Here is a 12,064-nt window from a genome sequence, read left to right on the forward strand (position 1 = left end):
CAGAACTTATCAGCAGTAGAGCAACACTCAGTAAAAAGTACTTATTTTTAATTCCCATGTTACTAGTTATACAATTAATCTAAGTGTATGAACGAGGATCGAAAGATTAGTCGAAGAATGTGAAATAAATTACTTCTGAAGTACGCATGGTAGTGTTACAGAACGAAATAAAGTATGAAGTGAGGAGGCGCTACAGTGGATGAAGAAAAACAGATAACTACAGAACGCCTACTGGCAGGAAAAATAATGTGTATACTAAAACAAGAAAGAATATCTGATCAAGCAACACACGGCCCAATATGGAGTATATATAGTAAGGTAGGGAAGAGACCAGAATGTGTGACACAGATTATAGAAATAGCAGCAAAACTTCACGGAAACAAAAATGACGAGATTCGACAAGGCTGAAAGAAAAACATAAAAAAAAATCAAACAGAGAGAACAATAAAGAGAAAACAAAGATTGTTATCAACCAATTCATATCTTCCTCCCGAAAGGGCTCTTGGATTGAGAAAGGAAAAGTAAACAGCATATACTATTATTAACAAACGTGAGCGTCCCATTTACGTTTTGTAGCTGTTATTCGGATTCTGAATGGAATAAGATTACAGTAAAGAAATTATCTTTGAAAATCTCATTAAGAAGGTAACTTGTTTTTAAGAACTAGCAGGTTTAAATAAAACCAACTTACTTTGTGACTGCGTCATCTTAGGTCATGAAGCTACATGACGAAATCACAAATTCCGAAAATTCTTACAGAAACTTATTTTGGTGGCAGAAACTTTCGTACAAGAACAAATTAGTCTGTTTCCTTCAGCACTACATACGATGTCATGTGTGCAAGGTACAAATAATTTCTAGGATGAGAGTGAGTGAGGGAGAGAGAGAAATAGAGAGATAGAGGGATGGAGGGAGGGAGGGAGAGAGAGATATCAATGTTGAGATCTCAAAAAACGTGTAGATAAGAGTAAAAATACGCATTTTATATGCTAAAAATTGCAAATTCTCTTCGTGTAAATAGCCTGCTCAGGCTGCCTAAGTTTGGCACTCTATCTCATCAAATATCTTATGTTTTCCAGGGCGCAGGTGTGTCAGCCGACACCGCTCTACCGCTCGTCGCCTGGCATGGGCGAGTGGTGCCAGACCAACTGCCTGCGGTACCCACCCAACTGTCCTCCGGACCTCTGCCACTGTCCGTGAGTACTCGGCTAAGTCTGCAGTCTACAAGGATCACATACGTACTTCACTACGGCCTAACCTTACTACATCGAAACGAAAGTACCCCAAAATGCTATCTACGTGTCCTCCTCCGTAGGACAATTCTCAATACGGTGGCTGCCAGTCAGGGGATTTGGGTTCGATTCCCGTTACTAGAAGGGATTTTTTCCTTTGTGGGAGGACTATTACGGGGTGGCCGCAGCCTCGTGAGACCAACTGAGGAGCTACTCGACCTATTAGCAACGATTCAAAAGTCAAGAAACCCGACAGCGACGGAGAGAGTGGTTTGCTGACCCCGTGCCCCTCCAATCGCACCCGATGAGGCCACTGACAATGGATGACATGACGATCGGCCGGTCCCGATGGCCGGAACAAGGAACTTTACCTGTCCACGTACAGCTTCAGAAAATGTTCAATTATCCCAATAGCGCGTTGCCTATTTCGTATTGCTATGCACTTAATATTCAGGTTGTTATAGCAGTTTAAGTAGACTTGATATCGGCAGAGCCAATACCATACCAACTTAGTTTTTATTTCTCCAGCTCATTCACTAAGCTATAAGTGTTTGGTGCAATAAACACGGTACCATATTAACAAGATCGTGTGGCAATGAATTAGTTCAAGTGAAAAACTCATTACGAGCCAAACAGAAAAGCAGTTTAATGTGTCATGACACGTTGTTGTTGTTGTTGTGTTCTTCAGTCTGAAGACTAGTTTGATGCAGCTCTTCGTGCTACTCTATCGTGTGCAAGCCTCTTCATCTCTGAGTAATTACTGCACCCTACATCGTTCTGAATCTGCTTACTGTATTCATCTACGATTTTTACGCCCCGCACGTCCCTCCAGTACCAAAGCGGTGATCTCTTGATGTCTCAGAGTTTATACTACCACCGATCCTTTCTTTTGGTCATGCTGTGCCACAAATTTCTTGTCTTGTGCTTTCTTGTCAGCTTAGTGCAATGTTGGGCTATCTACTACTACTGAACAATATTTGTCTGAGATTTTCATTATTAGAAAAAAAACTGACTTTGCTTGTTGACACAGCTGCGTATCTGGTCCTCTGATTATTAAACAACACGTGAGTATGAGCTGGGAAAATTTGTAAAATATTTAAATTCAAGCAAATGACTGATAAAAAATTATGCTTTAAGAAACCTTATTATTAAAAACATTTCTGTAAACCATTACATAAAAAATTTAAAATTACAAGTCTGACTTAATTAGTGCTGACAAATCACAAAAAGATTGAAACATCTCAGACAAGAAATGGAAGTACGCGCATGGCGATGAAGAATAATAAAGTTTACCTTACACTACATGGTAATGAACGGCTATTGCTCTTACATAGCTAGCAACTGTACTGTAGCGGTGAGCTACTATGACTTATCCGGAACAGCGAGCTATTGCGACTGCCCCATAACAACGAACTCTTGCGACTGCTCTGTAGGAGCGCGCGATTATTACTGCTGCCGACATTGCTCTGACCTGCGATTCTATTCCAGCAAAGATGTTTTATATCGCAGACAGCGCGTGAGCAATACTTCGAAATTACATTTGCTCCAGTAGGGTAATGAACAGTAAACCACTTTCATAATAAACCCCTTACAGAGTGTCCTGGATATGATACGCGAATTGCGGTGGCAGTCATTAAAACAAAGGCGTTATTCGTTGTGGCAGGATCTTCTCATGAACTTCCAATCACCAGGTTTCTCGTCAGCGTGTAAAACTATTTTGTTAGCACCCATCTACATAGAAGGAATGTCACTGAAAGAGTTAAGTGTTCGTCTTTATAGCGTGCTCTTCGAGAGTGGAACTGTAGAGAAATAGATTGCTGGTGATTCGATGAACCCTCTGCCAGGCACGTAATTGCGGATTTCAGGGTAACCGTGTAGATACACACACATCGAAAAAAGTTTTGCATCACCTCGGTTCCGAGAGTTCCGGAACCTGTACAGAAAATTGGAATAGAGATAAACATAAACATTATTTCTGCCCTTTTTATTGCTCATGTAAACCACACATTGCATGTTGTACCACCACACAGCAAGACTTTCACAGATGGTGTTCAAGACTGCTATACACACCGGTACATCCAATACCCAGTAGCACGTCCTCTTGCATTGATGCATGCCTGTATTCGTCGTGGCATACTATCCACAAGTTCATCGAGGCAGTGTCTCACACCTCAACGGCGATTTGGCGTAGATCCCTCAGAGTGTTTGGGGGCTCACTTCGTTCATAAACAGCCCTTCTCAATCTATTCCAGGCATCTTCGATAGGATTCATGCTGGCCACTCTAGCCGAGCGAGGTTGTTATCCTGAAGAAAGTCATTCACAAGATGTGCACAATGGGGGCGCGAATTGTCCATGAAGACGAATGCCTTGCCAATATGCCACCGATACGGTTGCACTATCGGTCGGAGGATGGCATTCACGTATCGTACAGTCGTTACGGCGTCCTCTGTGATCACCAGCGGCGTACTCGGCCCAAATAATGCCACCCCAAAACAGCAGGGAACCTTCACCTTTCTGCACTCGCTGGACAGCGTGTCTAAGGCGCTCAGCCTGACCGGGTTGCCTCCAAACACGTTTCCGACGATTGTCTGTTTGAAGGCATATGCGACACTCATAGGCGAAGAGAACGTGATGACAAGCCTGAGCGGTCCATTCGGCATGTTGTTGGCGGCATCTGTACCTCGCCATGGACGTCGGGAGTGAAGTTGTGCATCATGCAGCCTGTTTCGCACAGTTTGAGTCGTAACACGACGTCCTGTGGCTGCACGAAAAGCATTAATCAAAATGGTGGCGTTGCTGTCAGGTTTCCTCCGAGCCATAATCCGTAGGTAGCGGTCATCCACTGCAATAGTAGCCCTTGGGCGGCCTGAGCGAGGCATGTCATCGACAGTTCCTGTCTCTCTGTATCTCCTCCATGTCCAAACAAGATCGCTTTGGTTCACTCCGTGATGCCTGGACACTTCCCTTGTTGAGAATCCTTCCTGGCACAAAGTAACAATGCGGACGCGATCGAACCGCGGTATTGACCGTCTAGGCAGGGTTGAACTACAGACAACACGAGTTATGTACCTCCTTCCTGGTGGAATGACTGGAATTGATCGGCTGTCGGACCCCCTCGGTCTAATAGGCACTGCTCATGCATGATTGTTTTCATGCTTGGGCGAGTTTGGTGACATCACTGAATAGTCAAAGGGACTGTGTCTGTGATGCAATATCCACAGTGAACGTCTATCTTAAGGAGTTCTGGGAATGGGGTGTTGCAAAACTTTATTTGATGTGTGTAGGTGTCCTGGATAATATCTTAACTAAACTACTTATTGTGTGTCTGTATCATAATGATTACTGCATGTGGCTTTGTACAGTACTCGAAATGTTGCATGTCGTCTACATAAGTCAAGAAGTAACTTTTTTACCATGTTTAACTTCCTCATCCGACGTAGGTATCACTATCAACAAACTAATGATGTCATTTGCTATGGCAATCCGACGAGGTTTCGAATTTAATAATGCTGTTCAATTTGTATGTACTAATCGTTCCCCACTACCTCATCATCTATCCCTTTCAGGCCGATTCAACGTTTCTTCCCTTGCACAGACGCCAGGTAGCTATTCCGAGTTAAGCACCCCGGCGTTTTAGACACTCTGACAAGGAAGCATGTTAACTTCCTAACAGATTTTAAAAGTAATAAATCACTTCATGATTGACATTATATGTGATACCACGTTTGTTCTATACCTTTCATTACGAGATCATCTCTCTTTTACTGTAGAGTCTTACTTTGATCATAGGGATTTGTAACATCTTCATGCATAGGTGGGTATCTTAATAAAATTGCCCGACTATTTTTCCCAGTTCCTGTTTTCTAAATTTCAGAATCATAAGAAAACAGTGCACATGTAATCCAGCTGACTCTCATAAATTACAGCTAATTATAAGAAAACCTTATGGAAAACAGTATGCTCTTCTTTCAAAGAACGCATTACAGTACCCAAGGCATGCATACCAGCACCATAAAGTAATTATATTATGTTCTGAGTCTGATTTTCCTACATAGACTATTAGTCGTGTGTCCCTTAACTATCCACCCAAGAAACAGCCTGATTATTTTTAGAGAAACGTAAGTTCATAACCGAGAATTTCGAAACAAAATTTCGAATGTATGATTTCGGTAGTAAATATTTCCGTAACAGTAATATAATAATTTTTTTCCGTAGCAGAAGCTGAAGTCGGCCACATGCTGAATTATTCTGAATTTGAAGCATTACCGACAAGAAACTCTAGCTGAGTAGCTACGTATCATGATTATGATATCTTCAAGATTATTGTTTTCGTCAACAGTGATAGAAGGAATCACTGATTGAAGAGAGGAAAAGGAGTAAAATGGAATACAAGTGGCAATTACAGGGTATATTCAACCAAGGCTGAACTGGAAATCCGTAGCCATTCAAGCACAAATCGTGGTAGTGATTTGTGTGCCACAGGAAATGACGTCAACACAGATTAAGACTTGTTTTAAATAACAGTACGTCAAAAGAAATATGGCCTGTTGCTTACCCTAATGAAAGACTCTAAATCTCTCACTGGTAATTTTCTTATTTTCATGCATCTAACATGACACTAATTCCTTCGTCTCATACCCGCCAAGTTCAGCTACACTGAGGGAAATGGAAAAGAATCTGTCCCGGATTTATCAGGCTTTGTGGAGGTGTTCATCACATAACTCGTAAAAAGTTGTTACACTTTCAGTTCATTTGGAGCGGATGTCCACCATCACCATCAGTATCAGCATGAGTGGTGACTCCACGGGCACGAATACACTTATTCGCAGTGCCATGGAAATTAACAACCTCTGCATGTCATCTTGAGGAACTTTTTACTTTGCCTGAAACACTTGTTGTGTAAGTATTATCAAAACTGCTTATTGGAGGCTAGTACGAAAGTACACGTCTTGCAGTCGCATCGCAGACCTGCTGTACGGGTGACTAGTGAGAACGTTCTAGTCAGTCAAGGATTCACATATTCCTCAAGGCGTTTGTGGTGTGAACAGTCGCGTAAGTTTCAACAATCTCCTGGACTATCCCTTTTGTACCATGGTCATTAAGGATGTGAGAACAAGGTTTACTGTTCTGGCCACATGCTGTCTATGGTTCAGTCCCACTTCAACAAATACCAAATCAGCCCTATTATCGTATCGAATAGTTCCCCATACCATGATTCCAGATGCTAGAGCGGTATAGGTCTCTAGCATATCTGCTTCCTATGACCTTTCACCTGTTCGTCACGTCGATCTTACCGCGACAGGCAGACATGCAGAAAGAAGCGAGATCCATCGCTGAACAGCAAAGAATGCCATTTAATTTTTCTGTTGATTTTATCTTGACACCATGCAAGTATCTGTAGTGCGCGGCGTGTCGTCGTTAAACTAATCATGGCAACTCGAGAACTCAACCCAGCTTTCACTGTTCTGTTTCCCATGGTTCACGATGACACTGCCTGTAACTTCTGCCCATATTTCAAATGCTGTCATCCGTCTTTGGAATGACCCGCACCAACTCTTCTTGCCACGCTGTTGTCATAAGTCCATTCGGTTCTGCAGTCATTGTCTGTGTGATCTGTCGGTATGATGCTACTAGTGATCCGACCTTTCTCAACGACTTTGTACAGTTCCTCTAAATGTGTTCTGTTGCAAACTCTAGTTGGAAACTTCTAGTAACGTCAGAACCACCCAAAATCCACATGATGTACTCACTACAATCTTCATCTGTAATAATGGCTTCTGCCTGTACTCGCAGAAGACAGGGGTTTGTAATCAACATACCATACATGCATGAAACTACTGGAGTATTTGCTCTATACCGTTTGGTCAAGGCATTACTGGTGTAACACTTCCCATTTTTGTTAGTGTAGACATTTGTTTATTCCTGATTTGTGGCAATCGCATGTTTTAGCTCTCTCGCTCTGGAACCAACACACACACACACACACACACACACACACACACACACACACACTGTTGTTTGCGGCAACTACCACTTTCTGTAAGCTTTCTACAATTAAATTATCTGATAAAAAAGAGCTTCTCCTCATAGAAAACTGATAATGTGCAAAGGATCATACATGAATACCGTGAAGTAGGAATATCTATGGAGTGAACATTCAGAACGAAGTACTTTGTTGCCAACATACCTCGACGCAAAAGTGACATGGGCATATTTTGCCTGAACGCGCCTTACAAATTCTGCATGTCATGACATAGCTAGTACAGACAGATTCCGCGAAAAAGTAACTTGTATTTTGTACATACGTTGCATAGGCATCTTCATAATTAACATTCGTTAGTTTCAATGAACTTGACTTAAAGCTTTTAAAAGATAAATCCAAGTTTTCCCTTTTTTACTTCAAGTTCCACAGTTGAGACGCCAGTAATTATCTGGGTATAGGAAAAGAATGAATAGCCACCACTATTTTTTTAGGTTTTTTGGTGCACATGATCCTACTGGCGAGTCTCTGTTTCAATTACTTGTGCTACAGTGGCATCGTGAAATGGCTTCCCACAATGCCAAAGTGAAAGTGTACAGGAAAACCATTGAATTTGAAACTATGACATGCAAATTAGTGATTTATCAAACATTGAAATATTTTTAGCAACGATATTATTTGGTTTTTCCCTTCTGGTGCCATATTTTTAAACTTCGTTCATACTCCTGATATGGAAACTAAATTACGATGGGCGTTCAGTAAGTAACACGACACATTTTTTTTCCTGAAGCAGGTTGGTTTTATAGCCCGTTGGTTTTATTCAGGATTCTGATTGTAGGCCATAAAACCCTATATTTCAACATTATCTCCGTTCAGTGCGATGACCTCATGCCGCCGTAATAGGAGGGCTCGTATGCCTGCATGGTACCACCCTATTGGTCGACGTCTTGCTACATCAATAACCTCCACGTCGTCCACTACTGCATCCCACGAAGTGCACCCTTCATTGAGCCAAAGAGATGTAAGTCGGAAGGTGTGAGATCCGACCTGTAAGGAGCATGAGGAAGAAGAGTCCAGTAAAGTTTTATAAGCTCCTCTCGGGTGCGCTGACTTGGATGGGGCCTTGCATTGTCATGGACAAGGAGAATGAGAGTGTCCGCACGTTCCAACACTGCAGAAATCACAGCTGTGTGCAGCACACTGGCACGCGGAGGTCGGACAGATTTGCGCGACCCTGTTGCGATGATGGGAGATGCCTTGCCCAACGATTCACCGTGCTTTCGTTCACTGCCCGGTCTCCGCAGATATTCTGCATCCACCTAGGAATATTTGCGATGCTCTGATTTCCAGCCAAAAGAGACTCAATTACAGCTCTCTGCTTGGAGCACAACTCCGTTACAGACGCCATATTCAAGGCTACCGACAGCGCCGCCCCCTTTCGGAATTTCATGAAACTATAGGGGTTAGAGTGGGAATATGCCACGATGTCCCACAACAAACTCTGCACTTTTTCAACCAAAACTGCCTGACTCATTGAGTGTCTCTCGTATTAATCGTACATATTCTCGACGGCATAGATTCTAGTACTGTAGTGTCCTACTGTGGCTACTCCGAAATCAGTACAGTGATTTGAAGATCTATATAATCTAGAGTTGAAAATTATTCCGAATGTACATACATTCAACAGATTGACTGCCAGCATACTTCCATACTAACGAATTTATCCAACACTTACAAATATATGGCCATGCAGCCATACAAATTAGGACTAGGACATGAACTCTTTACTACCCTACAGTACACTATTTTCAGCATATAAAGCTGTTCTTTTTGGTATGATACTGGAATTAGACCTTTGTGATAATTAATCTGTGAAAAGCGACTTTACATTCTTTGACGAATATACACAACTGGCCATTAGAATTGCTACACCACGAAGATGACGTGCTACAGACGCGAAATTTAACCGGCAGGAAGAAGATGCTGTGATATGCAAATGATCAGCTTTTCAGATCATTCACACAAGGTTGGCGGCAGTGGCGATACCTAAAACGTGCTGACATCGGGGAAGTTTCCAACCGATTTCTCATATATAAACAGCAGTTGACCGGCGTTGTCTGGTGAAACGTTGTTGTGATGCCTCGTGTAAGGAGAAATGCGTACCATCACGTTTCCGACTTTGATAAAGGTCGGATTGTAGCCTATCGCGAATGCGGTTTATCGTATCGCGACATTGCTGCTCGAGTTGGTCGAGATCCAATGACTGTTAGCAGAATATGGAATCGATGGGTTCAGGACGATAATGCGGAACGCCGTGCTGGATCCCAACGGCCTCGTATCACTAGCAGTCGAGATGACAGGCATCTTATCCGCATGGCTGTAACGGATCGTGCAGCCACGTCTCGATCCCTGAGTCAACAGCTGAGGACGTTTGCAAGACAACAACCATCTGCACGAACAGTTCGACGACGTTTGCAGCAGCATTAGCTATCAGCTCGGAGACCACGGTTGCGGTTACCCTTGACGCTGCATCACAGACAGGAGCGCCTGCGATGGTTTACTCAACACCGAACGTGGGTGCACGAAAGGCAAAACGTCATTTTTTCGGATGAATCCAGGTTCTGTTTACAGCATCATGATGGTCGCATCCGTGTTTGGCGACATCGCGGTGGACGCACATTGGAAGTGTGTATTCGTCATCGCCATACTGGCGTATCACGAGGCGTGATGGTATAGGGTGCCATTGGTTACACGTCTCGGTCACCTCTTGTTCGCATTGAAGGCACTTTGAACAGTGAAAGCTACATTTCAGATGTGTTACGACCCGTGGCTCTACGCTTCATTCGATCCCGGCGAAACCCTACATTTCAGCAGGATAATGCACGACCGCATGTTGCAGGTCTGTACGGGCCTTTCTGGATACAAAAAATGTTCAACTGCTGCCCTGGCCAGCACATTCTCCAGATCTCTCACCAGTTGAAAACATCTAGTCAATGGTAGCCGAGCAACTGGCTCGTCACAGTACGCCACTCACTACTCTTGATGAACTGTGGTATCTTGTTGAAGCTGCATGGGCAGCTGCACCTGTGCACGCCATCCAAGCTCCGTTTGACTCCATGCCCAGGGGTATCAAGGCTGTTATTACGGCCAGAGGTGGTTGTTCTGGGTACTGATTTCTCAGGATCCATGCACCCAAATTGCGTGAAAATGTAATCACATGTCAGTTCTAGTATAATATATTTGTTCAATGAATACCCATTTAACATCTGCATTTCTTATTGGTGTAGCAATTTTAATGGCCAGTAGAGTATATTTGCAACCTTAGCAGCAACAGTTAATAACCATTGCTGTTAATAATAAGCAGATGCATAAATACAGGACAAATAAGTGAAACATGCATTAAAGTTTCAGTCTTAGAGCAAAATGTAAACAAAAGCGTTGTACGAAAGTCATGTGAAAATTTCGGTTCGATGAATATTACTGGTTGTGCAACTGTTGTGCGTCTGGTGTCCTCTCGGTGGTTAAAGCTATTCTGTATGCTGTTGCAGACGCACCTGCGAAGCTATCGGCGACCTGGCGGGCCGCAGGGGCGCAGACGAGTACTGCATGGACCGCTGCATCGTCTATCCTCCCCGGTGCCCCTTGGATCGCTGCTCGTGCTACTGATGCCAAGGCGCTGGCCTACGATTCTCAACCACTACCACCACAACAGCAACGGCTCCTGCCCTAGCAGACACACTACCCAGTGTTTCACTGTGTTCTGTTAACTGCATCAGATTCCAGGCCATGCACCGCCTTGATGAAAAACAGTTTACTCTCCTGTACAGCGCACGCAAACTAGTGACAATTCCGGCCTGTATACATTACTCGTCTTATCGACTTGAATATCAACGAGATGCACATGTTCTGACATGATAACTACTATGTTTCTGACTACAGCATTATCTTTCAGTCTACAAACAGCTACAGTATCAGTTTCTTCTAATGTTCGTGACAAACGTTCATACCAGAAACCCAGATGTGATACTATTCAAATGAAATAAACTCGAGAAAATTCTCTCCGTATGTTGACTATTTTCAGTAATTCCCTACAGTCTTCAGTTGAAGCACAAGATTCAGAGATCTCTTCTTTTCACTTTTACGAATACTATTGTCCGCATTATCCAGAAGCGGAATCAGTAACGCCTTCTAGTCGTAGTAGGTATCGAAAAGAAAATACATTCATGATAGTCTGTAATCGTCTTTTATTTAATAACGAATGTTTTGCAGCTTCTTGTGCGTAATAAGATGATTTTGTTTACGTCTTCCGCTTTAATATTTGTATGGAGAAGACACATTTCCTCTATCATAGTGGCAGTATTTTTGTTTTTGTTCATATAATTCTTTGAGCTTAATTTCCAAAAAATGTCTTCTTCACTCAAAATCAACATTTTTACAGTTCCTCATCTTCGACATCTGGCCAGCAAATGGCATTTATTTGAGAAGCGCCAGCGGAAACGCTAAAACTTGTTTATTAAATCAGCTGTCAATCAAATTTCTCCCAACACTTCAGACATAGCGTTTGTTTGACAGACACGTCAAACAGAGCACCACACTGCTAAATAAGCTGCTAAACATGCGAAGTTTGACAAATTGTTTGATCATCTACGGGAGCAACTGAATGTTTCATCCACAAGAAAGTGACGTGAGACGTCGTGCGCACAGACTTGTTCTTAAGCGGTCCCTAAATGGTCAATAATATTCACAGCAATATGGCGTAATATTGTTGACAGTCTTCCAAGAGTGCACAATTACTTTATCGATTATATTGTCAATAATGTCGTGCGTTTGATATATTATTGCAAATTATTC

The 12,064-nt window shown here is 42.7% G+C and overlaps 1 protein-coding gene across 1 annotated transcript in view; it reads left to right on the forward strand.

The window, feature by feature from the left end:
- LOC124607340 overlaps positions 1–11,278 on the forward strand; it is a 193,472-nt gene extending 182,194 nt beyond the window's left edge. The window contains exons 9-10 of the mRNA XM_047139648.1: positions 1,080–1,196; positions 10,762–11,278. Coding sequence (XP_046995604.1) covers positions 1,080–1,196; positions 10,762–10,879 — 235 coding nt within the window. The 3' untranslated portion in view covers positions 10,880–11,278. The remainder of the gene's footprint in view (positions 1–1,079; positions 1,197–10,761) is intronic.
- The last annotated feature ends 786 nt before the right edge of the window (positions 11,279–12,064 follow it).

Source organism: Schistocerca americana, chromosome 1 (assembly GCF_021461395.2).
Source record: "Schistocerca americana isolate TAMUIC-IGC-003095 chromosome 1, iqSchAmer2.1, whole genome shotgun sequence".
Taxonomy (NCBI): Eukaryota; Metazoa; Arthropoda; class Insecta; order Orthoptera; family Acrididae; genus Schistocerca; species Schistocerca americana.